The sequence below is a fragment of the Sander lucioperca genome, chromosome 11 (assembly GCF_008315115.2).
Source record: "Sander lucioperca isolate FBNREF2018 chromosome 11, SLUC_FBN_1.2, whole genome shotgun sequence".
Lineage (NCBI taxonomy): Eukaryota > Metazoa > Chordata > Actinopteri > Perciformes > Percidae > Sander > Sander lucioperca.
In genome coordinates, this window is record NC_050183.1 from 38,468,526 (window position 1) to 38,493,917 (window position 25,392).

Consider the following 25,392-nt stretch of genomic DNA (forward strand, 5'->3'; position numbering starts at 1 on the left):
TGAATGAATTGCAATGTGCTATCAAGAATGTATTATATTTTTACTGCTTACAGATGATAAACAGGGAGGTTAAAGTAAAATGTGACCACTTTATGGGAATCAAATTGTCACTGTAACAAAAGTACAGTTGTGTTGGTACAGAAGTTTGTTTGGAAAAAACAAAAAGAAGTGCAGCAGTCTGGCTGAAGGTTGATGTCAGAGCAGCCGCAGCATCCAAGAGGCTGTCAGAGGCGAATGCATGGAAAAGTAAAGACACGTGCAGGAAGTAGAAGAACTAAGAAGAGAGAAACAGACTACAGACAGGCATCATGGGTAAGGATTTAGAACACGGTGTCCTTCACATTTTGTTGACAAAGTACAGACAGAAACATCCATTTACTATCCAGTTCAGACATTGAGTCATTTGTGTTTGGTGTGTTCATGAGCCATTTTTGTTTTTTGTAATTTTGTTTGGACAATTTATTATTAGGAGAAGGAATATTTGGGCACAAAGCTCCACAGCCATCAGCAGGGGTGTAGGAGGGGTAAAAGAGGAAGCCCTCCACCCAGCTTCTCCCCCAATTTTACCTTCCTTCCTCTCTCCCCCTCCCACCGTGGTTCACTCCCTCGCTCCCTCCCTCCCTCGCTCACTCACATTTCTCTCTCGCTCAGTGTCAGGACCCCAGGTCCATCTCGCCTCGGACGACTCACGGCAGAATCTGGAAGCGAAGATGCGGGCGGTCGGGGCCGTGGGAGTCGGTGTACTATGGGCGCTGCTGGCCGCTGCGGTGCCCGGCGGCGTGTCGGAGCTGACGACCCTGGTGCAGGAGCAAGAGCCGTTCAAGCCCGAGTCTTCCCTGCTTAAACCGAAGGTTATGATCGCCATTGTGGCTCGCAACGCAGCGCACAGCCTGCCACATTACCTGGGCTGCATCGAGAGGCTGGAGTACCCGAAGGAGCGCATAGCTATCTGGTGAGAGACTCACAAACAGGGATGCAGTAGAGGATGGACTTTACAGGTTTTGCCCAACTTTTACAATACGTCTTTAAACTATGTTGTGCAGATATTCCCGCAAGCTTGAGTAGGGAACTTTTTTAAGAGTTATATATCCATTTTTATCATAAATGTGCATTTCCAGGACAGGTTTTCAGAGTACACACAGTGCAGTGGACAGTGATCTGCAGTGGAGCGTGCTGTAACGGAAAGCAGCGTGTGTCCGTGTTAATTATAATAACAGGTCAGTATGGGCTCGCAGACCTGTTGCTGCGTTTTACGATGTAGGCTACTTACCTCGCGTGTCTGCCGGCATCCAAATTGCACACGGTGAGAAAAGATGAAAGAGATACTATGCACGAGGGGTTAGGCTTAACCCTTAATCACTGTTCCCTCCGTCTGATTCAGCACAAACCTGCGGTAACAGGGCTTTAAAACAGCAGGGGTGGCAGGTATGAAAGGGGGGCCTCACCCCAGGTAGGGTCCTCTACTCTGTGTGGTCTCATAGGAGCAGACTGAGATAAGAGGGACCCTGCAGGTGAGGGGATGACAGGAGACATTGAGTTGGTCTGACAGCAGGAGTTCTGTAAAGTCATGGGTAAAGTGTGTGTGTGTGTGTGTGTGTGTGTGTGTGTGTGTGTGTGTGTGTGTGTGTGTGTGTGTGTATGTGTGCTAGAGATTTCTGTCTATAGAGGCAGGCTTGATATCAAAGTGTAGATTTGAAGAATGGGAAATGGAGGACCTAACTGTCACATGCATCTCTGGTGGTGGATGTTTACAACGATTCCCCCTGTTGCACCCCGGCTGGCATTCTTGTACTTTGTTTCCCACCCTTCCTTTGCTGAATATCGTGCTTTTGTTTGCAGAGCGACTGTCTGTTCCTAATTCAGAAACCCTCGCTAAAACACACACATGCACCCTGGAGAAACTCAATACAAAGAGGAGGCCCTGCCCTCTGGAGCAAATTGACTGAGCTAACATGGCTTTGTGAGTTGTTGGAAGGGCCCCATCAGTTATGAGTGGCATCTCTCTGCCCTGCAGTCAGTGCAGCCAAGTGGGTGGTGGTGGGGGGGGGGAGATCATAGTGTATAATTAAGGCAGATCAGTCCAAGTATGTTTGTTGTAGCAGAAAAGTGTCCCTGGGATAGAACTTTATAATAAGAGAATAAGAACACCTAACCACACATATAACATAAGGTCCTAGTCATCAGCCTCTAACACAGGACTGTTTTATTTAGGCAATCAATTTTATTTCAGTGGCCACAGCACAGCCTAAGGTCTTTCCTCTACTGTGGGACAGTTGGGTAATGAAGTATTCTGATGTTTGTATAAGAGTTTATATGCTTTAAATCTGGTAAGATTATTACATATGAGCCTATTTAGCACATTGAGAAAAGTGTGTGTGCAGTATGAGGGTCATCCAAGAAGCCATTAAATGATGAAAATAAGAACTTCTGAATAGTGCACTGTAGTATGTGGTGCTGATTTGTTTCTGTGGCAGGCAGTTATACATTTGTAGAAAAAGAGTGGCGGTGATGGTCTTTCTCAGTGTAAAAAACTTAATTGGCTTTTGTGGCTAAATTGGTTAAGAAAATATACTCAACATAGCTTACGTAGCTCTGTGCCTCTTTGTTTCTTTTTGTGATCATCGTTACTGCCCAACTTGAAAGCCAAACCACCCAATAAATGCCAAATTGTAATTCAAATCTAACTCAAACCTTAAATCCACATTATAACATTTCACAGTGTGTTACAGAGCACTAAGTGATTGTAATATGACAATCATGACAACTACAGCTTAAACGTGTATAAAGAGAAGTAGTAAAGCCAATCCAGTTACATTTTACTTCAAGATCATTTTTTTAACATTAAAACTATGGAAACATTATTTTATGGCATTTTTGTCTTTATTTGCCGCTACAGAAGCTCGGGGGAAACATAGAGAGGGGGATGACGTGAAACGAGGGTGTCCAGCTGGGTTCATGCCAAAAACTTTGCGGTTATATGATACACCATCTTTACCGGTAAAGCAACTAGGTTTCTCCACTTTACTACTATCAACAGCTCAGGCCAGGAACAGTTTATCTCGATAGACGTGGACAGACTGATGTAAAGTATTGGGAAAACTATCAAGAAGAAAGAAATAATACCAACAGTGTCTGACTGTGAAGCTCCAGTTTTTGTTCGGGGACACAATGTTCTTCCCTCTAGTTCCTCTCTGGAGCTTCAGGTCTGAGCAGAACAGAGGATTGTTTTTCCTCCCCACTACTCAATTTAAAACACACAATCCAAGGGAGACAGAGCAAACAGGAGTAGAGAAGAAGGATGTAGATGATTAAACATAAAAATCAGGGTGGTGCTAAAAGAGGAGTGACACTTAATTGTGTAGCAACAGCAGCAGCAGGACCCCAGCTCCCCCTTTAACTTCCAGATCTAGTGTGACCAGGAAATGGTTTTTTTTTGATGTGCTGCTTCTGTGTGAATGTGCATGCATTATGAAACATAAAGAAAGGTTACAGCAATGAACAGTTGGAGAATGTTCTGCAGTTAGAAAAGTTAACTTAAGTTCCCTCTCTGGTCTTTAGCAAATGCAGTGCACAGTACATAGCGGGGGAAAAACTGAAGAGATCATATGCTACCTGATTTGTCTTTGTTTCCCCATTGATCCAGGACAATTTACTCTGTAAGTCTATTTTTTTGTCTTCATTGTAGATAAGCTTGCATTTGCATTGCATTACAAGCATAATACAAAGTTTTGTAGAGTTATTTCACCTAATTTGTAATTTCAAAGCCATCTGAAATGATTCTATATTACCATTTTCATACAAGATTTGCAATGAGAAATACAGCATTCCTTAATAAATGTAAGAAGTGGAAATCCACATGGGCGCAAGTGTTGTTGAAATGACACGATGACAAGTCTTAAAACTGATTAACAACCCGGCCAGTTGACAAAATCATGCGTGTTTCCAAATATCTGGACAGGCTTTGGCCGGTCTGAGGATGGTAGGAAGATAATCTGCACTGATCACCCAGGTCAGGTCTTCTCCGCCCTGTTACTGCAGCCCCTGATTCACACTGACAGTTAGGATGATCAGTAAAATTTTCCTTTACAAGTTTTCCCTCTGCAAGTGGGTGCAGGTCTGACAGAGAAGTGGCAGAGTGGTGAGAAAGACTCTCACACTGCTGTTAAAGAATGAAAGAATGCAGGGAATTAGAGAAAGAGGGGGATGGGCGGGCAGCGAGAACTAGGTTGTCAACCATGTTAGGAAATTACCCAGAGGGCATTTAGCAGGTTGGTTAATCCACATTCCCACAGTAGCTTGACCATGAGTACGCTGCTCTCTCCCTTTGTTTTGTTGCTGCTGCTCCTGTCCTGACAGAACAGCAGTGAACTGTAAGGCAGGGCCAGACTACTCATGTTGTTCTCCAGAAAGGCTAATTAATAATCTGTACAGTGAAAGATCCAGACTGACTGAGCTTTGCAATAGGACCCAGTAGTTGCTATGAGACAGGGAAATGTCAATGTTGTTTCCTGTCAAGGGTGTATGAAGACACAGTCAGCAGCAGGTTAGCTTAGCATAGCATAAAGTCTGGAAACAAGGGGAAACAGCTAACCTGGCTCTCTAAAGTAAAACAATCTGCCTACCAGCACCTCACAAAGCTTGCATGCATGTTGCTAGCATGTTCTATCTTGTTTATTTAATTCATACAAAAACCAAAGTGTAAAACTAAACTAAAGTTGTGGTTACAGGTGGGTTGAGGTTGCCAGGCAGCCAGTGGAGACTCCAGTGTTTGTGCTAAGCTAAGCTAACCATCTCATGGCCAGATATGAGAGGGGTATCAATCTTTTCATTTAACTTTTCATCTTTCCCTGCAAGAAAGCCAAGAAGCATATTTCACAAAATGTCCCAAAATTTTCACATAAAGAAAAAAAAACACAAAACAAGAAAGAAACACATGAATTACATAACAGTGGAGTAGAGAGGGACTGGAAATATAGAGAAAGGGATAGGATGGATGACATGCAACCAAGGCTACGTAGTTCCTCATATTAACGTTATATTATGGCTGACTGGACTCCCCATGAGTAAGAGGTTAAATTGAGAATTCAACAGCTTTTATCTTTTGCCAGCTAACAGTTGAGTTTTGGGGCCTGTTTCCAGGAGTTACTGTTTTTAGTAAGCAACTTCAAAGGAAATCATAGAGAATTTCATAAGCAGTGAACTTTGTGTTTGTCTTAACGTGTTAGGCACAATGCAGACAATTCTCTCTTAAGTTTTGGCCAGCCTATTATTACTTTGCTCCTCACACTGCTGGCCGCCTGCTGCTTACTGCCCGCCGGCTGTGTTCATGTGGGGATGTGCATTCCCAGGTGCTGTGCTGGATGTCGAGATGATGATTTGTGGACTTGTCAGAGAAGACTGAGCCATAAAGAGGATGTCAGAGCGCTGACATCATCGGCCATAATGTCATGCTGTTTATTTACTCATTAACCATATAACCACTTACATCATATTTATGACTTTCATTGTACTTTATAATGACAATGCAGGGATGATGATGGACGTTTGGTATGAATTTTAAAAATTAAAAATTTGTTAACTTTTAACAACCAACTATATCTATTATTATACAACCGCTGGTACAACCACTATAAATTCTCATGCACCCCAAAGTATGATGTGACTCTGTAAGTTAAGAATTTTCCACATTTGCCCAAATGTGTACTGGCTGAATGCCTCAGTGACAGTTGTGCTCCTGTCAGACACAGAAGTTTATGTAAATATATCCTGTATCTACCATATAATGTCATTGGGGATTGATGTGAGATTATGAGATACTCTGTACCGAATCCAGGTTATCTCAAGAATTTGATAGAAAGGATTTGCCCCCATGTAATATGACGAAACATGACATAAACAATATTTAAGTTATTTTGACAAGTGCACTGAGTTACGCAGCAATAAACGAACCATGAAAAATCTGACTTGAATGCTGAGTAAAGGTCTTTTTGGCTGTATTTTATGCTGACTGCAGTGTTGTGCTTTGCAGTGGCATGTTCGTCTTGCACCAAGTGCCAAATTATTTTTTTTAAAACCCCTTTTTGTACCAGGATATGTCTATTTGCCCTAATGGTCAATGTTTCATGTTTATTTGCTTGGCCTAGGTGCCCCTCTGGTTAACTGCTCAGACTGCTGGCCAGAGTGAGTCTCATTTGACCTATTTACATATTTTGACCATTTAAATCATCTCTGAGAAAGACTTTCTGTCTAATGTTTATGGATGCATTATTTTGTTGTGGTTCAAGTGTGACAAATGTGGTAAATTTGAAGAATAGACATGTTTTTTTTTTAAAGGGGCTATACTCGATATTCAGCGCATACAGCCACTTTAAGTATGCTGACATGACTGCGTGCCATCAGTTAAAAGTTTAGAAGAGTTGCTAAACATAACTGGTCATAGCAAATTCATTGTACAGGAAATACCATAATAGCACATCTTCATTTTAAATTGTTCGAAACCAACTGAAATTTTATTTCATGGAAAAAAGGAACACCGCGTCCAGTAGTCATGGTGAGGCTGCTGTTATCTGTATCCCCAGGTACAATGATGCAGAATTTATGCTGTTTTTTACACTGCCTGGCGGATTTTATCCTGTAAATCCAGTGTTCTCCTCTTATTTTGTTGAAAAGAAATCTTGGTGTCTGCTCGTGTGCACAGAGCAACAACTAACCCACTTTTGATTAGTAGTAATTTTTTCTTTTCAGTTTTGAGCGAGCTAGCAGCAGCTGAACTTGTTGCAGGTTTAAATATCCTCAATCATATGGATCATGTGATGGTCTATCCCGCTGTAATATTATTTCCATGCAAGTCTTAGATTTAACTATAGCAAATACACATCTGTCCGTCATTTGTCTATTATAAACATAAGTTTGTTACATGTTCGCTGTTATTTACTACGCAAATCTATTGTACCTTATTTTTTATCCCTCTGACAGATATTTAAACTGAAGAAAATGAAAAGAATCACACAGGCCGAAAGGTTATCAGTTTTGTGGAACAAACTGTTCCTGGTTTTGTTACACTGTGAGTTTGGCCATTTTTGAAAAGCAGTTTATCCAAGTGTACGGAATAAATTATCAGAATGGCTATTGTGTGTAATATGGTACGGATATGGGCATTTGTGAATGATTAGCAGCATATGCCTTTGGTGTGTGTCAATACGTATTAGATCACAGTACTGGCACTCTGCTAAAATGAGTGTGTTTGATTATCTTCATTGTTCTGGTGCTTGTATGTGTATAAATGTGCAAGCACGTATGTCCCTTTTCACATATGTGTGTGTTTGAATGCTATTACACACATAATGGGTGTGTGTTTCTGCTCTGCTTCACTGGCTCAGCCCCTGTTTTCCATTCACTTCCCCAGTTACCTCACAAGGCTGACAGTGAGCCAGAACCTCCATATGTTGAGTAAAAGGCCACAATCATCTCTGACTTCCCAATCAGTATCACCTGAGGAGTCGTATTCTGCATTCACATCCAATCCGTGGGAAACTAAAAAGGTCTTTTTAACATCTGCTCAGGTATTTGACATAATGTCCAGAAACACAGGGTGATATTTCCCTGAGAAGCAGCTCCTAATGACACAAACTTCACTGGAGCAGAAGGAGATGTGTGTCTCTTCTCTCTGTACTAGAGCACAAGTTGCTTTGAAAAAACTGATGTTGTACACACCTCATACAAACTTAGATAGCTGCCCATATCTTCACCAATTTGGAACATTTTACAGACCATTTGACATCAAAGCCACCTGCCCATTTACAGACATGACTCGTTTAAGTTGAGTCTCAGATGGCTTCAGATAAAATAGTCAGAGCACATCTGGCAGCACCTCGAAGCATCCCTGTTGAGAGAAAGTCCGCCAATCGCTGAGTCACATTTTTTACTATACTGCTCATATAGCTGCAGGGTATCAGTGGAAATAAAGACATTTCACATGTAATGATGAGGTGTTAGTAGAAATTACTAAGTGGCCCAATTTCCATTTTCCAAACACGTTGACTGTAGACCCTAATCTTTGCCAGCCTATTACTGAGCCTTAACCAGCAAACTCTCTGTAATGCCGAAGAGGTGCAGCTGACAATGTTGTACCTGCCAACAGTCCAGTCCCATCCTCTCTGCCCTGTAGCAAGAAGGTACTCATGGGAAGGTTTTCTCTGTAGACCCGACATATCTGTTCAATCAAGTTTCATTAAACAAAGAGAATTGGCTTTCCGATCCCTGAGCCTTTTTTCGAGCTCTCTCTCTCTCTCTCTCTCTCCCCCTGGAGTGAAAATGATTGTTCCTGGCTCCAGCCTAGACTGTGAATTCTTGCTTAGATGCCCCATGTGTTCCAGCGCACTTCCAGCAGTATTGTCAGAGCTTGGCAGCACAGCACAGCAATAGAGTTGGCAAAACACTGAAACACAATGGCATTTTGGTATGAGCACTCTCATCTGGAAAGGGAGAGGAGATAAGGCGAAGTAAAGAGAATGAGAGGTTTTTCATGTTTTTCCTTTGTTCCTCCATCTGCTCTTCCATTTGTTTCGTTAACCACTTTTTGTCTCTCTCTATTTTTTTACTCTCTTTCCGTCCTCTTTCACAACCAGAGCGTGTTTCAAATAATGAGTTGCTATGACTGCATGACTGATATTGTTTTGGATGTTTACATAGTGTAAATAGTTGCTTGTGTCCATAAGAGAACTAAAACAGTGCAATACATATTATTGACATGAATGTCAAAAGAGCAATAGCCTAGACATGTTTTAGAACAAATATTAAGGGTTTTGGTGCCAAAAAAATGACATGGTATCCCACTCATCTGCCCAGCTAAAATCATAGAGTATATGGTAATTTACTAGGAGAGGCTTGCTCTTATGATGACTGAGCTTCTATCCAGAGAGTTTACGAAAGTGGTCCAGAACTGCAGGGAAAGATTGTACTAGATTGAAGACATACAAAAGTAGATCATCAGCTTATAGTAACATACCCTGAGACACGTTTCTTTCCAGCAACCAAATGGCTGAAAAGCTTTGGGCCATGGAAACCTTTTTCTGGTGCCTTGGGGCAGAGGGAAGGGCATGCATGTATTACTCTAAGAGCACTCTTTCTTAATTTGCCCCAGTGGTCATCTGCAGTACTGCAACAAAAAACAATCACTTTTCGACCAAAAAGCACTTACCCGACCAACATTTTAAAAGAGAATTCTGTAACGCTGTTAACAGGACACCTGTGACTGCAAACAGGGTCAGATAATCCTTTTAATTTCCATTTTTTAACAATGAAAATATAATACTTGAAAAACTTTCCAGGAGCTTAGAAAAGCTACTTTTAGGTGCGTGACATCATTACAATGTAAAGTTTATGGTAGGGGGAAAGACGGAATCATTAATGGCAAAATATAGGCCGTTCAGCCAGCACGTACACCAAAAAGTTTTCTATTTCTCATAATACACCATACGGGAAGGGGGTGACTCTGTGCCAATGGTCTGTTCAGATACCATTGCAGCATCTCACGTTTCAGCCCAGGCTCCAGAAATTACATTCCTCCAATGCAAATGTTCAGTAAAAAGTAATAATGTAGACGTCAGGGTGGTGAATTGCAATACAACATTGGAAGCCAGGCTTCTTATCCTGTGTCCTACCAACAGTCAGCATAGACTTTCCTTAGCTAGCTAACCATTATGAATATTTTTTCTCCCAGTCTCAAATATGAATACTGAATATTACACTTAAGTGCAAGCCCGCCGGCCTTGGCTACTCTTGTTGACCCTGAGAGTCATGAGGAATTTCCCTTTCCCCTCCATCTCTCTACCCATCACCCCCTCCTCTTTCTCCTTTGCCCTACTAAGCCCTCAAGAGGCCTGCAGCCACGTCAGCCTCCACAGGAGAGACTACACTGCAAAGTCAACACAGACACACACACACACACACACACACACACACACACACACACATTGGCATAGTTATTATGTTTTAAAGGCATCTACACTCTGGTCTGAAAGAGGCATTCTTGCTTCTTAATTACATGCAGCACCCAGTCATTATTGGCAACTATATTAGATCGTTTATTTAATCAACAGTCACCTTACACTTGCCTGCTGGATCCTTTCAGACCCATGTTTACCTAAAAGGGCCAGTCTCAGAGACAAGCCTCTGTGTTTAAAGGCCAGATGTCAGACACACTCCCTGTTATCTGACACCCTCCTGCAGTGGATAACCTTAAAGCCTGAGAGAGTAATGGAGTGGGTTGATAATTACGTTATGTGATGGAGATGCAGATGTGACCGACATATTAGTACCGCATGATTGCTGCACTGCAATCTGACCAAACAAAATTGGTTTTAGCAAATATACAAATGTGTGGTAAAACATAACATGGCTATTTCTTTTCTTAAAATGTGATACAAGAATGTGTGCTTTTCATATATAATACAAACCAGTATCAGAATTGGTTGAATAAGGGATCATTTGGAATTTTCTTATCTACAAACTACATGTTTTGTCTTCCAATTTCCTCTATAATGTTGCTGATAATACGCGTAGCTGCTGCAGTAGTGGCAGGTGTAATATGTGGATGTTTTGAGAAGAGCACAAGAAGGACTACAGATGACAAGAGGGATTGATGCATGTAAGTAGGTGAAAGGACAGATGGTCTTGTGCACTGAGATTCAGTAACGAGGGAAGAATAAATGGACGTTTATGAAGCAATAGAAAGAGAGAGTGAGTGAGTGGTGGGGTGTGTAGGTGAGGCCTGGGGAAGCATGTTGTGTCCAGATGCTGATCATAAAGACAGAAAGGGGGAGAGGAAGCCCAAACTCAAAGCTGCAGGCAGCAGAATAATGAGGCTGCAATTTACTGTAAACTTCAAAACAGGAATGAGGAGATGTGGCACGAGGCAAGAAAGAGATAGATATAGAGGAATGGAGTGATGAGAAGGGAGCCCATATTGTATCTTTGTGCAGAGATGCATACTATAGTTACCGTATATCCTTGTTTCAATATTGTTTTCACAGACACCCAGGTAATGTAATGCTGCTAGCTGTGTATAGATGTGGATGGGTCTCCATACTTACATCAAATATTCATAATCCTGTATAGTTTCAGAGATATCAGCTTCGCACAGCTGAAGAATTTGGCAGGAACTGCAAAGTCTCTAGCACTAAGCTCAAAGTACAATATAGTTCAGCTGCTGTGGGTTATCTTCCCTGAAGGTAGAGGAAATTGAGGAACACATAGTTGCCTCCTGAAGAAGGACAAACGTGTCTAAAATGAAATGAGATGGAGGAGAGGATGCCCCATGGAAATGATGGAAAGCACAAAATAAGGCACATCAAAATAAGGCACATTGAAAGGCAAATATGACTTTATTTGATGCTGTTTTCTTTGCCTGATTAAACTTGTAGCAGACACACAGTGTACAGAGTCCTGAGTGCTCACAGGGGCTGGGCAGTGGGAGGAAACCTAACACTAAAGAAGGAATGTATCATCCTCAATAGATATATTTTGGCCCAGAAGCATCATAACACAATTAGGGTAAAAGATTTCCTTTTATTGGCAAAATCTGCTTTTTTATTGAAGTAATTGTTAAGATTATTTTTTGGGGCATTTTTTCCCTTTATTTGATAGTGACAGTGGATAGACAGGAAAGGTGGAAGAGAGATGGGGGATGACACGCAGCAAAGGGCCGCAAGTCGGACTCAAACATGGGACGCTGCAAAGGACTTAGCCTACATGGGGCGCACGCTCTGGGTGAGCTAGAGGTCGCCCCACCGCATTTCATTTTTAACCATGATGATTTTGTGAGGCAAAGAAAAAGCATCATTAGCATTTTAATGAGTTTTGTGTAAAACAAACTGAGTCTGATCATTTATAAGTTTGGAAGGGGTTTAATGAGCTCTTTGAGGAATTCACCAAAAGTTTAATTCTGTATCGATAAGAACATTTTGCACATTTTAAGTTTATGTTTAGCAGTAAAATAAAGTGATGCAAACACAAAACCCCTTGCTCTCTCATATACCCATAAACATACACATACCCTTTTTATACTATATACTGTATGTACCAACATGCTGTACCATGTATTGTCCTTTACTTCCCAGAAGTCTCCTCCTGTTTAATCCCTGCCTGGAACCGAGACTATCATAGGAAGATGGCATGTAGGAACACATTTCTTTCCCCCAGCGATGTGCAGTTTAGCGGTTGAAAGAGCATGTAAATGTGAGTGCAGATGTACTCATTACTAGCGAGTCAGGTGTTTCAAAGCTCACTATAAAAAAACATGCATGCACGACATGCACACGCTTTTGACTTTACACACGCTCAAAAAGATACATTTGAAATGGAAAACTACCACTTGGGCGACAGATAAATCACCAGTCACACTGCTGTAAAAACTACATTCCCAGGACACGAAAATGAACGTCCATATGTTTTGTCACACATTTGCAGGTGTAGGCACACAGACACACACACAAACACACACTATTAAAATTATTGACCACTGTGTCTCCTTCAGGCTCACGGCCCCTCTCCAGCTGGTGATTATGTCTGATGAGTTATTTTTCTGTCTGACTGGAGATTATTGAAATTCCACACCTAAGAGGGCTCTGCCTCTTTCTGACTAATCCATGTGTGCAAAGCAAGACTGTGCATGTTTATGTGTGATTTTTGCACGTGTGTAGTTTGTGTAGTTATATAAGCATAGGTGTGCATGTCTGTGTGAAAACAGGTGTTTCTATATTGCTATTTGTGCTAAATGTGGGTAAATGAAGAGTGTCAACACTGTTATCTTACTTAAAATACAAGTAGATGGTGCACAAGTGTGTGTGTGTGTGTGTGTGTGTGTGTGTGTGTGTGTGTGTGTGTGTGTGTGTGTGTGTGTGTGTGTGTGTGTGTGTGTTTCTATCTCTGTCCAGCTAAAATTGGGTGTGATTTTGGATAGAGTACAGCGAGGAATATTACAGCAAGTGATGGAAAACTCCATTTCACTAAGTGTGTGTGTGTGTGTGTGTGTGTGTGTGTGTGTGTTTAATGCCCACATTCAAGTACATACTTCTGCTGACGCATTTTGTTGACCTTTCCACTTTAAAGGGCAATTTAAATGCAAAGACAGGTGATATTTATTTTTCTGAAACTCATATAGAAGTGATTGGGAACTGCACAGTGATACAGTTACAGTTTTTAATTTCCCTTGCACAAATGTATATACACACACTCACCCACACATACAATAGTCACAGTGTCTTCTCTGAGTCAGCTCTGGGAGCTGAAGTGGTAATCTGCGACAGCGACGCAACGTGCAAACCACAGGAGTGACAAATAAGCAGCTGCAACTGTGCTAACTTTATACTGACACCATTTGCTTACAGGTATGAGTGTGTGTGTGTGTGTGTGTGTGTGTGTGTGTGTGTGTGTGTGTGTGTGTGTGTGTGTGTATATATTCAGGCATTTCTGGCTGTTTCTGTGTCGAATTGTTGACACATATAAGTATTCAAATTCAGATTAAGGGAATTATATCTTTAGGCTGGGTTAATTTTGATGGACATCCTCGTTGCAGTTCTGTTAGCATGTGCCTGGTATTACTTGTCTTTGTTATTTTCTACCCAGAGTGCCTCAGAGTAACGTTTGTCTGCACTGTGGCTCCTCAGACTTTGGCTGTGCTTCGGCAGTGCGGTTAATTAGGCAGTAAGGAAGCTTTGCAACGCTGAGGCCACCTGTTGTAACATCAGACAGTAATTGGATTAATCTGGAAGCTTGAACGTCTTCTTCCAAAACACGCTGTCTGAATATCAAAGTGTCACAATCTGTTCCCTGTTACCTTAAGTTAACGACAGTTGGACTCAGCTTCACATCCTCATATTTTTCCAGAGGGTGTTATTCCAGGAAACCGTGCTGACATGCCAAGATGTTTGTTTTTTTGCGCAGGGACAGCTGTTTACATCTTAAGTGTTTAGCAGATGCATTTAAATAGGCAGCATAGTTTCAAGAGTTCATTTGAATGACATCCCGTGTTGTCTGGGTTGGTGTTTCAGGGCAGCAACAGACCATAATGTGGACAACACCACTGCCATGTTGAGAGAATGGCTGAAGAGAGCCCAGGGTGTCTACCACTACGTGGAGTGGAGACCCATGGAGGAGCCAAGGTGAGTCACGGTTCCCACAGGAATCATTTATTAACATTGAATCAAAATGGCACTCTATGCTTTACTTGTTCTGGTTTTGTCACATAATTAGTTAAATAGTGACGACCAATTGACTATCTTTTACCTCTGTATCAGGTCCTACACAGATGAGTGGGGTCCGAAGCACTGGCCTCCGTCAAGGTTCAACCATGTGATGAAGCTGAGGCAGGCGGCGCTGAAGGCTGCCAGGGAACGATGGGCTGACTACATACTGGTAAGACTTAAGATACTGTTTGAGTATTGTATATGCTGCTGCTGATGTGATTGTAAAGCATGAAGGAAACAGCTGATGCTATTCAGTGATGTCAGTGCTCTGCCTGAACTATTGCCATGCTTCAATTAGTTTTAGAGCTGGGAACATAAAATTATTTTTTAGATTTGTAACTGAGGGCCATTGATTGTCTTTGTGATGTCTTGATGTGGATTTGACTGTTTACATCACGTGTAGCTTGATACTACACACACTACACTGCAAAATATAATACTGATATTTGTAATTTGCATTTAAAGAATTTTCTAATGCTGATCAAGCAAGACTGTTCGTTTAAAAGGACAGTTCACCCCAAAATCAAAAATACATATTTTAGCTGTACATTACTAATGTGTAGATTACTAATACATTTACTTAGCTGTAGTGCTATTTATTAATCTAGATTGTTTTGGTGTGAGTTGCCCAGTGTTGGAGATATCGGCCACAGAGATGTCTGTCTTCTCTTGAATACAGTGGAACTAGATGGCACTCGTCTTGTGGTGCTCAAAGCGCCAAAAAAATACATTTGAAAAATTCAACAGCATTGTCTCTTTCCAGAAATCATGACTCTGTTACTCAAGAAAATCTTCAGGCTTGGTTGTGAACAGTTTTATGTAGGAACTATTTTCTTTCTTCCGAATAAGTCCTGCCAACCATATCATGCCCAGAAATAAGCGTACTCATGGACGAGAGGCTCAAGACAGCATGAGATGTAAACATTAATGGCGTCCTCCTTGGCTGAGCTGTAGTGTTAACTAGCTCAGGTGAGCTAACAGTATTGGTTTGCTACAAAGTAATCTCCACAAGCTAGCAATGTTGGACCACAGCAACTCACACTACATCAATATAGATTGATAAATAGCACTACAGGTAAGAGGGAAGATTTGTATTTTAGATTTTGGGGTGAACTGTTCCTTTAAGTAAATGTAACTCGTGTTCTTTTAATTAGATACAAGGGACGTGTTTGTTAAAGATTGACCACAAGGCTCTCTGATCTAGTTTCAGAATGTAGATGATATGATGAGTGACTTGTACACTCAGACCATCTTCCCTCTTTAGTTTGTAGACAGTGACAACCTGTTGACCAACCCCCGTGTGCTGAACCTGCTGATGGCTGAAAACTTGACTGTGGCTGCTCCCATGTTAGAGTCTCGCTCTCTCTACTCCAACTTCTGGTGTGGCATCACCCCACAGGTACACGTTAGACTTAAATTCATACATCTGTCCATCCACTCAGCTTGATTTATTCCCTGAATCCCTCATTCTTCATCTCCCTCCTCTCTCAGGGTTACTACAAGCGAACCCCAGACTACCAGCCGATCAGGGAGTGGAAGCGGCTTGGCTGTTTCGCTGTTCCCATGGTCCACAGCACCTTCTTATTAGACCTGCGTCGTGAATCCAGCAGGGACCTGGCCTTCTACCCTCCTCACCCTGACTACAGCTGGGCATTTGACGACATAATGGTGTTTGCTTTCTCGGCACGTCAAGCAGGTCCGTTTGAAAACTCAACTCACAGCAAACTGACACATTTGTAGCAGGGCTGCGAATGCCACATGGCAGCTTCACTGAGATGAGCTGAGGACTGTCAGTGAATTCCTTAATTCATGAGTAGTCTATTTCAAACGTGTCTTTACTCTGCATGTGTGCACTGCTGAAGGCTTTTTTTTGGTTTTATGCAAATGTGTGATATTACAGCAGATGAGCAAAAGCAGAGAAAAATGGATCCATGTGTTTGTCTTGACTGTGCGTGTATGTGTGTGTGTGTGTGTGTGTGTGTGTGTTATGCACACTAAAAATACGATATTATACGAAAACTAGGAGACCTCCAACTGGTCACGTGACATCGGCTACAGAGCGGCAGTTGCTAGCTGTAGGCCCTCTGAGGTCTAAGCCATTTTTGTTCGATATCCCATAATTGGTTCGCCTGGTCACCTTGTGTAATAATGCCTAACCTCAACCATGTGATGCGGTGCTCTGTACCCACTTATTCTGCGGTAACTAGACCACCAACTACCGCTGACCTGACGGAGCACCACCAATATACTGAAATATAAAATGTATCAATCTTTGATTGAAAAAGGAAATTCCAATAAATTTAAATTGGAGAAACAATTTAAATGATCAATCACAATTACAACACAGCTATCAATGTGTGCAATATTGAAGTTTAACATATGTGACGCCTGGATACTGGTTGTCCACAGAGGGCAACATAATGTATTTCATCTCTCTCAAAGCATCAAATGCATTGTTTCCTATTTATTCTAAGAAAAATATGAGATGGCAAAAAGATCACACTGTCCATCACATTATCGTAACAATAACACTTAAAGGAACATCAAGCAGTTCATTCCCTATGGGAGTATTTATTAGTTTCTGTGAAGCATGCGGGACGAGGTTTGAGGACCCGGTGTGCATGTTTATTTGAAATGTTTGGGTCAAGAGGTTTTATTTATAGAACCATGTGCACATGTGTGTGTCTTCCAGGGGTGCAGATGTATGTGTGTAACAGAGAACACTATGGTCTCCTGCCCGTCCCTCTCAAAGCACAGCAGAGTGTGGAAGATGAAAGCGAGAGTTTCATACACACCATCACAGAGGCTTTGAGTGAGTACACACACACACTCACACACACACACACACACACACACACACACACATTCCAGCTGATTCCTTGACTCCTTGATTACTTCACCTCTCAGGTTTGTTTCTTCTCCTTCTTGACCTCCGTGAACCTTTATGATTACATCCTGCCAACTCACTTTGCTAAATTTAATCCCCCTCCTCCATATCTGTCTCTTCCCTCTCCCTGTTTATTCAACCCCCACCCCCTCTCACTTTCTCTCACTTTTGCCCTCCCTCACTGCTCAGATTTTAAATAAATCAAATTAAATAAACCACCACGATCCGGAGGAAATTCAGTTATTTTCTAATCCTGTTTTTGCTGTCTTTACCTTTCGCCTCCCTCCTCTCTCTGTCAACAGTTGACCACGACATTGAGCCCTCTGAGCACCTGTACTCTCCGCCATCACCGCAGGACACCATGGGTTTCGATAAAGTGAGTTATGAGTGTGTTGGCTCTGCCTGGAGGAACAGGAGCTCTTCAACTTCGGTCTCTCTTTATATTTACTGTTAATCAGCAACTCTCACTTCCTGTTTGTTGTTTTTGTAGAAGTGTCTCCAAGTTCTTCTTCCTTGTCTTTTCACCTTCACCTCATACCTCTCTGACCCTAACTTCTGTTTTATCTGTCCTCTGTTTCTTACATTCTGCATCTCCTATTCCACAAAGAGAAACCTTGACAAAAAAACACAATAGAAAAACATGTGGAATATACTTACAGAAGGGGTTTCAGATTCAATTAAAATGTTCCCTCTTTAATGAACATGTCTCCATTATTTCTGTTTAAATGTTTAGATTTTCCTGATCAACCTGAAGCGTCGGCTGGACAGAAGAACCAGGATGTTGAAAACAATGTCTTCACTGGGTCTGCATGCCACTCTGACAGACGCAGTGGACGGCAAGTAGGTCACAAACACACAGCCCTGCATGAAGACGATGAACTGACCTGAAGGCTGATTTAATCCTGACAAAAATCTTCTCTATCACTCTCTGTGATAAAGTCTTTCGAAGTTTAGTTTATTCTGCACCACGACAAAAGTAAGTTTATCTGACGCACTTTAATTGTGGTCCCTGAATGTCAGATAACATATGACATCTATATCCAAACATCCTGTCTAAACAGAGCTTTGGTGTTTGTAGCATTAGGCTTGACTTACTTTCCCTCCTCTGTGCTTACTTTAATCCGCCGTTGAGAATGCCCTAATCCTTCTTCCAGCCTTTGTTTTCCTGACAAAATGTATTACTCGTTGCAACTTGCGAAATTTGACTTTGTTGTGTTGTTTCACTGATGACAGATTCAGCTGCATAATGACAAGTATAGTTATAAGAAATTCCTTTCTTTTCCCTTCTCCATCGCTCTCAGGGCTCTCAATTCCTCCCAGCTGCAGGCGCTGGGAATAGAGATGATGCCGGGCTACAAGGACCCTTACTCTGGTCGAGTCCTAACCAGAGGGGAGATTGGTTGCTTCCTCAGCCATCACTCCATATGGACACAGGTGAGAGCAGGGCAGAGTAACGCACTAGTATGGGGAAGAAGGCTCGTGTAGTTCAATAGAGAGTGTGTCTGTCTGTCCACCTCAAATTTGCATTTGTTGTTATGATTGTGCAATGCATATTATAGATAAGACAAGTAAGCACAGCACAATCATCACCAGGGATTATGTAAAAAAGAGGGACAATCTGGACAGCTGGCAGAACCTCCGCTGTTATTGCTGCTTTCATTTTAAGTGAAAGTGTGTGTGTGTGTGTGTGTGTGTGTGTGTGTGTGTGTGTGTGTGTGTGTGTGTGTGTGTGTGTGTCTGTTTTCCGACCATCAGGTGGTGGAGCATGGCCTCCAGAAGGTTCTTGTTTTAGAGGATGACGTGAGGTTTGAGCCCAGGTTTAAACGGCGAATCCAGGCCATAATGGATGACACAGAGAAAACCCAGCTGGACTGGGACCTCATGTAAGAACCCCAACCCATACACACTCCCTTTTTTATTTCATAAATGCATGTTGAAACTAAAGGTTTGCACCCATTTGTGTGAAACCTCCTCAACACACTCTTTCTGTCTGTGCTCCAGCTACGTGGGGCGTAAGCGTATGCAGGTGCAGCAGCCAGAGCAGTCTGTGGACGGTGTGAACAACCTGGTCAAGGCCGACTACTCCTACTGGACGCTCGGCTATGCGCTGTCCCAGCAAGGAGCCAGGAAGTTACTGGCTGCCGACCCCTTCAAAAGGATGCTGCCCGTCGACGAGTATCTGCCCATTATGTTCAACAAACACCCAAAGTCAGTCTTTACTTCAATTTTCTTTGATTTTAAATTACAGTGCTGCATAAATGCAATGCACTTACATAACGTAGCAGGAATAACATGTGATACAAAGGCATGGAGCTTTATTTGAGGCATGTAATGCAGAAAACCACAAAGCTACAAAAAGAAGTAATACTGTATAACGTTCACAAACACAGACAGAAAGACCCTTTTAGACGGTCTGGTTTATGAACAGACAGATCAATATTGACTGAGGAGGACCACAAATAGATGATCGCAGGTGCACTCTATATCAGGTAATCCACATTAAAAATAAACACGAAGATGCAAAAGTAAAAGCTATATTTAAAGAACACAGGCAGGCCTGCACTGATCCAGTGTATGCACAAAAACAGACACAAGGGCAATAATAAACCAGTGCGGAAATACTAAAGGACCTACTGTACAGTAATTATCCATACATAGACACATACATGCATGATCGTTGGCAACATTTTAGACAGTGGAAGTAGTGTGTAGTTTTCTAGTTTGTTCTCGTGTGGTAGACCACAACCTCTGTCCAGTTCAACTCCAAACTATACGTCTCTACTTCTATCCTTTTTCCTTCCCCCTGATTATGTGCCTTTTTCTTTCCAGCACCACCCCTTTCTTCTTCTTTTTCTTCACTGCTCCCTCACACACAGGGCAAGGATTGTTCTTGGGGTTCAGTGGGTGCGGGGCTTTGCACAGGACACACAATACCTGCTTTTCTCTTTCTTTTCTCCTTGGGGATTCCTGTCGTTCCCTGCTCCCCTCCACCTCCTCTCTCCTTTCCATGTTCTTTATCTTTTCATCCTTTAAGTCCACCCTCTATCTTTTCTGGCTCTCCTCTCCTCTCAGTCTTCATTTCTTTTTTACTTCTTTTAACATTCCCTCACTCCCCTCAACAGACCTTTACTTTTTTTGCACACCTACTCCTTCCCTGTGTCACCCACTTCTCCTCCCCCTTCCTTCTCTCTCTTTGAGGAATGTGGGCCAGCACGGCTCTTCCTGCTGGTTGGAGAAGGGGACAGGATTCCCATTGATAGAGGCCTGGGCATGGGGGTGGGGCAGAGATGGACACTGTGCGAGTGTGTGCGTGTGTTACTATATAAATACATGGAGATGTGTGTCCAGTGTGCAGTGTATAGATTACTAGGTAAACACACTGTGTGTGTGTGTGTGTGTGTATTCAACAGTGAGAGAATGTGAGTTTGTTCAAAAGTGAAAGAAATGGGAAATATGGACAGAAAAAGTGGAAAGGAGGCTGGGGAAATATGTAAAATGTGTTGTATGTTACATAAATAAACAGCAGAGGATTATGTGCTGTTTAAATTGTGGATATTATGTTACATGTGTTGTTTTTAGGGGGAGGAAGGCTGTATGGTGAGACTCTGCTGTCTTCCTAAACACAGTGCTCCTCTTCTTTTTTCTTTATAACTCAGTTTTTGATCTAAAACGCACATAAACAGAAGAGAAATACATGACAGGGAACCCAGTGAGAAAGGCCTCATTGCGTGGAAAACGTGTGAGTGTTTGTTTCTAGTCTAATGAAGGTGTAGCGTTTCACTGTCCTCATGGAGCGCTGACAGGCTTTAAACAGCCGATTGGACGGTGGGGAGTTGACCTATGTGGTGACCTCTGTCTGCACGAGTTGCCGGGCTGACGTGTCACACCCAAACAGCCCTCATTCCTCCCTCTGGCCCTCCTGCAGACTGATGATGACAGGCTGATAGTAGAGTTCTGTGCTGTTTGTAATGTGATACAATATGTCCACATGAGGATGTGATTTTGATCCGCTGGGATGAATGTTTTTTCCGATATTCTTTATCATACCCGGTGTCTGTAGTATACTGTGATTTACTCAAATGCTACTCTGGTGTGCTTTGCTATATGTTATTTTATGTTGTGTTTTTTGGTACTTAATACTTCTATTCTATTTAGGGCTGCAACTATTGTTTTCATTATCGATTTAATAAGCAAATGATACTCTCGTTTGGTCTATAAAACAGTAAAAAGAGTGAAAAATGATCATTATAATCCCCAGAACCCAATGTGGTGTCTACAAATTGCTCAACTTGTCTGACCAACAGTCCAAAACCCAAAGATCTTTAGTTTAATATCATAAACAGTATAACAAAGAAAAGCATTACATCCTATTTTACCTGATAATGATTGACATGTCTGCTTGAAAATGACAATTTGCAGAATAGTTGCCTATTAACTTTACATTGATTGATTTAATGACTTTCAGCTCTAATTCTACCACATTTCAGAGGGAAATAATGTGATTTTCATTCGAAGACATTTATCTGACAGCTATAGACACTTTGACCTTTAAAACATATGATCATTAGCATTGTTATAAATACGTTTCACCTTTACTTAAATGGATCAACAGACTGAATTTTTTCACCACTGTTATTATTAAACATGATTTTGTACATAGGGACAAAAACATTCCCTTTATGTCTGTGCTGCAGTAGAGAAGAATCTGATCCCCTATTTAATATCCTGTAAATTTGCTGTCTGTGTTGAAATTAAAATATGGTACATTGAGTATGTATGCTCACCAGAACTTCCAGTTAATACAGTATAAGATGTGTCAAGCAAAATGCAAAACAGTCATAGTCCTTCCTTCTTCTTTACTTTGGTATGAAGCAGTCATAGACAGGGTGATGGTAATCATAACCATGTCAGTGGCAGAGTACTGATATCACATTTCTAGATGTCAGCATTTTTATTGTACACGCATTTAAGTGCCTTAAGCTTCCTGTTGGGAATCCCTTATCGTTATTATTCTAGAAACAACTGGTTGATGAATTGATAAGTCAGTTGACAGATAGGGTTGGGTATCGTTTGGATTTTTACGATTCCGACGCCGAACCGGTACTTTTAAAACGATTCCAATTCCTAAACCGATTTTTGAAAAACTGAAAAATGACATCAAAGATGTAATATGTTTACTAGCGATCATGTGCAGTGAATGGTTAATGTGCTTTTACATCCGTTTTGGTAAAATATGGCATTTTAAAAGTAGCGTACATTTACAGTAGCTCGCTAACGGTAGACTACAGAGAAAGTGTGATATTTTTAAACGACAGAGGGAAAATATTTCAGTCGAACCGAAATGAGGAACCGAAATTTGCTTTCTAATCCGGTCCGATTCCTACCGGTTGCGTAGGTACCCAACCCTATTGCCAGAACAGTACTTGATACGTATTTTGATAATCAGGCACTGTTAATCAATCTTTGCAGCCAGGTGACATCAGTCATTCACATTTCATAGCGTATCAGCTGACTAACATCCAATGTTATACAGATGTACAGTACCATCAAAAACTTCACCAGTCCTTATGTGCTTAATTTGAATGTTCATGTATGAGAGAGGGATTCGTTCTCTGAGAATCCTCATTGCTGCTTGTAGTTTGTGAGAGCCCCCTTAAACAGCAGAGCCTTTTCCACCAAATCTAATCGGGTAACCATTTGCTATGGATGGACAATTCCTTGACGTACAGTAAGATTGTCATTTATCAAGCAAAATTGCCTTACATTCAGTGTTTCCAGTTTCACAAATGTGAGGATTTGATCCTTTTCTATTATTGTAGACTTAAAACCTTGGGTTTTGTACCTTATTGGACAGCATAGACATCCTCTTGGGCTCTGGTACATTGTTATAGTCGTTTTTCTAACATTTTATGGCTGAAATGAAATAATCAAGAGGTTCTTTGATAATGAGAATAATCAATACTTGCTGTCATAATCAACATCAAATGTCTTCCAGTGTCCAACACATCTTTTCTTTGTCTCTCTTTCCATCTCCCCCATCTGTCCCTTATTCTCCTCAGCACGGAGTTCATGTCTCACTTTGAGGCGCGGGACCTGAAGGCCTTCTCCGTGGAGCCGCTGCTCATCTATCCCACCCACTACACCGGAGAGCCGGGCTACATCAGCGACACGGAGACCTCCACAATCTGGGACGACGAGGCCGTGGCCACAGACTGGGACCGGCAGCACGCCCGCAAGACGGCCCAACAGGACAGCATCCGCCCCGTGGCACAGAACAGCGTCACTGGAGACTCGCCGCCTCCTGCAGCTCGAGCCTCGCGGGACGAACTCTGATACAGAGACCTGAGACTCTGAGAGAAAGACTCGTGTTTACTATGCCATGTACACACAGTGAATGTCATGTGTACACACACTTGAAAAGACACTTGAACTACAAGCTGACATACTGTACATTCTCACACACACACACACACACACACACACACACACAGAGTTAGGATGTCAATCTACTCTGCTGCCTGATGAAGAGGGACACTAAAGGAGAGGAAGAAGAGGAGAATCTGGGACGAGGGCTAGCAGGCCTTTGACAAAAGCTTTATTTATTCCCCATGTGCCTCCTCTGGGCAAGTGGAGACAGTTATGGCCCGAGAAAACTTAAACGACACATGGAAGACAGCTAACATCATTTGCAGGACGTGAAAGAAAAAAAAGATTCAAACAAATCCATTTTTTAATGTTGTTCAAGAAGATTGTTATTTAAAAAGAACAGATGTGTTTTTTAAATGGGCAGCCAAAGAATAAAGAAATCTTAAAGTTGTCTGAAAACAGTTCCAAAGTGTGCATGTGAAACTGAACGCTTACAGAACTGAACGTGTGGGAGGGAGACTGACATACTGTACCCAAGAGTGTCACTGCCTCCGATGATGTCACACACACACACACACACACAGAGAGAGAGTACAGCCCTTCTTTGCCAAGCAGCAGGGAAGTAATGGATGTTATTAGGCTTAGTGTTTCTGTCATTACAGATATCTCACTTGCACAGCGGGCTGGTCCGGCTGCTAGTTAGCATTTCAGACATCAGTTGTACATTACACGTTGCCTGCAGGATGTATAATAGTATAAATTCAGACCCCTGCTTTGAATATATTTAGGATAAACTGGATTATTGAATTATTCATGTCCTCAACACAGGCTGTTCTTCGTTCAGTTGTGGTGCGGGGCTGAACCAATAAAACAACTTCCTTGTTTCTGTGTTTTTACTCACTTTGCAGCATAAACCGACACACATGTTAACCTTATCTTCTTACAGTAGTTTGGATTATTATTGGATTAATGGCATTGCAGAGAGTTTGGAGACGGAAGCAAATGGAGAAAAAAAAACACACTGCTCTCTTTATCTTTGTGGGACTGGAAAAGAGCTTTCATTAAGTATTGTATATTATTGTTTAATCGGTTGAATAGCAAGCTCGACTTTGTCTGCAACTGTTCACATGACCTGATATGCCCTAATATAATGGAAGACAGACTTTTCCTGCAAGCTCCTGAAAATAAGCATCGTGGCACAATACATTTCACGAAATGGTGGTAAAACATGAAAGGAGCTGCAACCTCCCAATAAATTTGAGGTTTGAAGGTTGATCACGTAGAGGACACTCAGTGGGTGTGTTGGCTCCTACTGTTCACTGGCTGAGTGGAATTCTGCTGTGTTTTATAGTTCCTGTCTGCTGTGGGATCTGATGGAGAGGGGGGGAGCTGGGGTACAGTGGCGGTGGTGGTGGTGGTGGAGGTTATAGGTTATGTGGAGTGGAAGTGGATGAGAGAGAGAAATGGAGGAAGGGTGAAGAGGACTATTGAGCACGAAGATCTATTTAAATATTAATACCCTGCAGTTGGGTTGAGATGTGAGACAGAACCTGTTTGACCAGATCAAAACGTCACACCATTGCTAACCCTGCTTCATGCAACACTGACCAGACCTCACCTAACATAACTGTTAAGCAGTTAGAAGTTTTTCATTTGCAGGTTTGTTCTCTCAGGCAAATTCCCTTTACAGTAAGTGGCTGCAAATGCCAAAAGAGAGGGGTTACGCTGCCATCTGCTGCTCGTGAGTGGAATGAAAACTGGATTGTACAGCTTTTGCTTTATGAGACAATACACATCATATAATATTATACATGATAGCGCATATTACAGTATGATTCACTGTTATATAATGTAATAGATAATTTAACATATTTACATTACACACACACGCTA

At 41.9% G+C, this 25,392-nt stretch overlaps 2 protein-coding genes across 4 annotated transcripts in view; both read left to right on the forward strand.

The window, feature by feature from the left end:
* The first annotated feature begins 295 nt into the window (after positions 1-295).
* On the forward strand, positions 296-24,383 carry colgalt2 (collagen beta(1-O)galactosyltransferase 2). Of its 2 annotated transcripts, none has more exons than XM_031318168.2 (13): positions 296-312; positions 652-952; positions 14,052-14,162; positions 14,298-14,415; positions 15,511-15,645; positions 15,738-15,942; positions 16,939-17,058; positions 17,436-17,509; positions 17,867-17,973; positions 18,435-18,567; positions 18,889-19,016; positions 19,135-19,341; positions 23,193-24,383. In XM_031318168.2, exons 1-13 carry the CDS (start codon positions 309-311, stop codon positions 23,464-23,466), a joined length of 1,917 nt encoding a protein of 638 aa, XP_031174028.2. In that variant the 5' UTR covers positions 296-308; the 3' UTR covers positions 23,467-24,383. The 2 variants fall into 2 exon arrangements, with proteins under 2 accessions (XP_031174028.2, XP_035863006.1); XM_036007113.1 differs by lacking the exon at positions 296-312 and adding an exon at positions 2,897-2,997 and having other exon boundaries at positions 695-952.
* The window catches only part of rgl1 (ral guanine nucleotide dissociation stimulator-like 1), a 33,114-nt gene continuing 26,516 nt past the window's right edge, over positions 18,795-25,392 (forward strand). Inside the window, exon 1 of one of the 2 annotated variants that reach the window (XM_036007110.1) lies at positions 18,795-18,818. The gene's annotated coding sequence lies outside the window, so the exon portion shown is untranslated. Of the gene's footprint in view, positions 18,823-25,392 lie in introns of both variants that reach the window. The other variant, XM_036007111.1, reaches the window with a different exon arrangement.

Coding starts and splice junctions, on each gene's coding strand:
- colgalt2 (XM_031318168.2), top strand. Junction 953..14,051: donor AAGGAGCGCATAGCTATCTG/GTGAGAGACTCA, acceptor TTGGTGTTTCAG/GGCAGCAACAGACCATAATG. Junction 14,416..15,510: donor GATGGGCTGACTACATACTG/GTAAGACTTAAG, acceptor TTCCCTCTTTAG/TTTGTAGACAGTGACAACCT.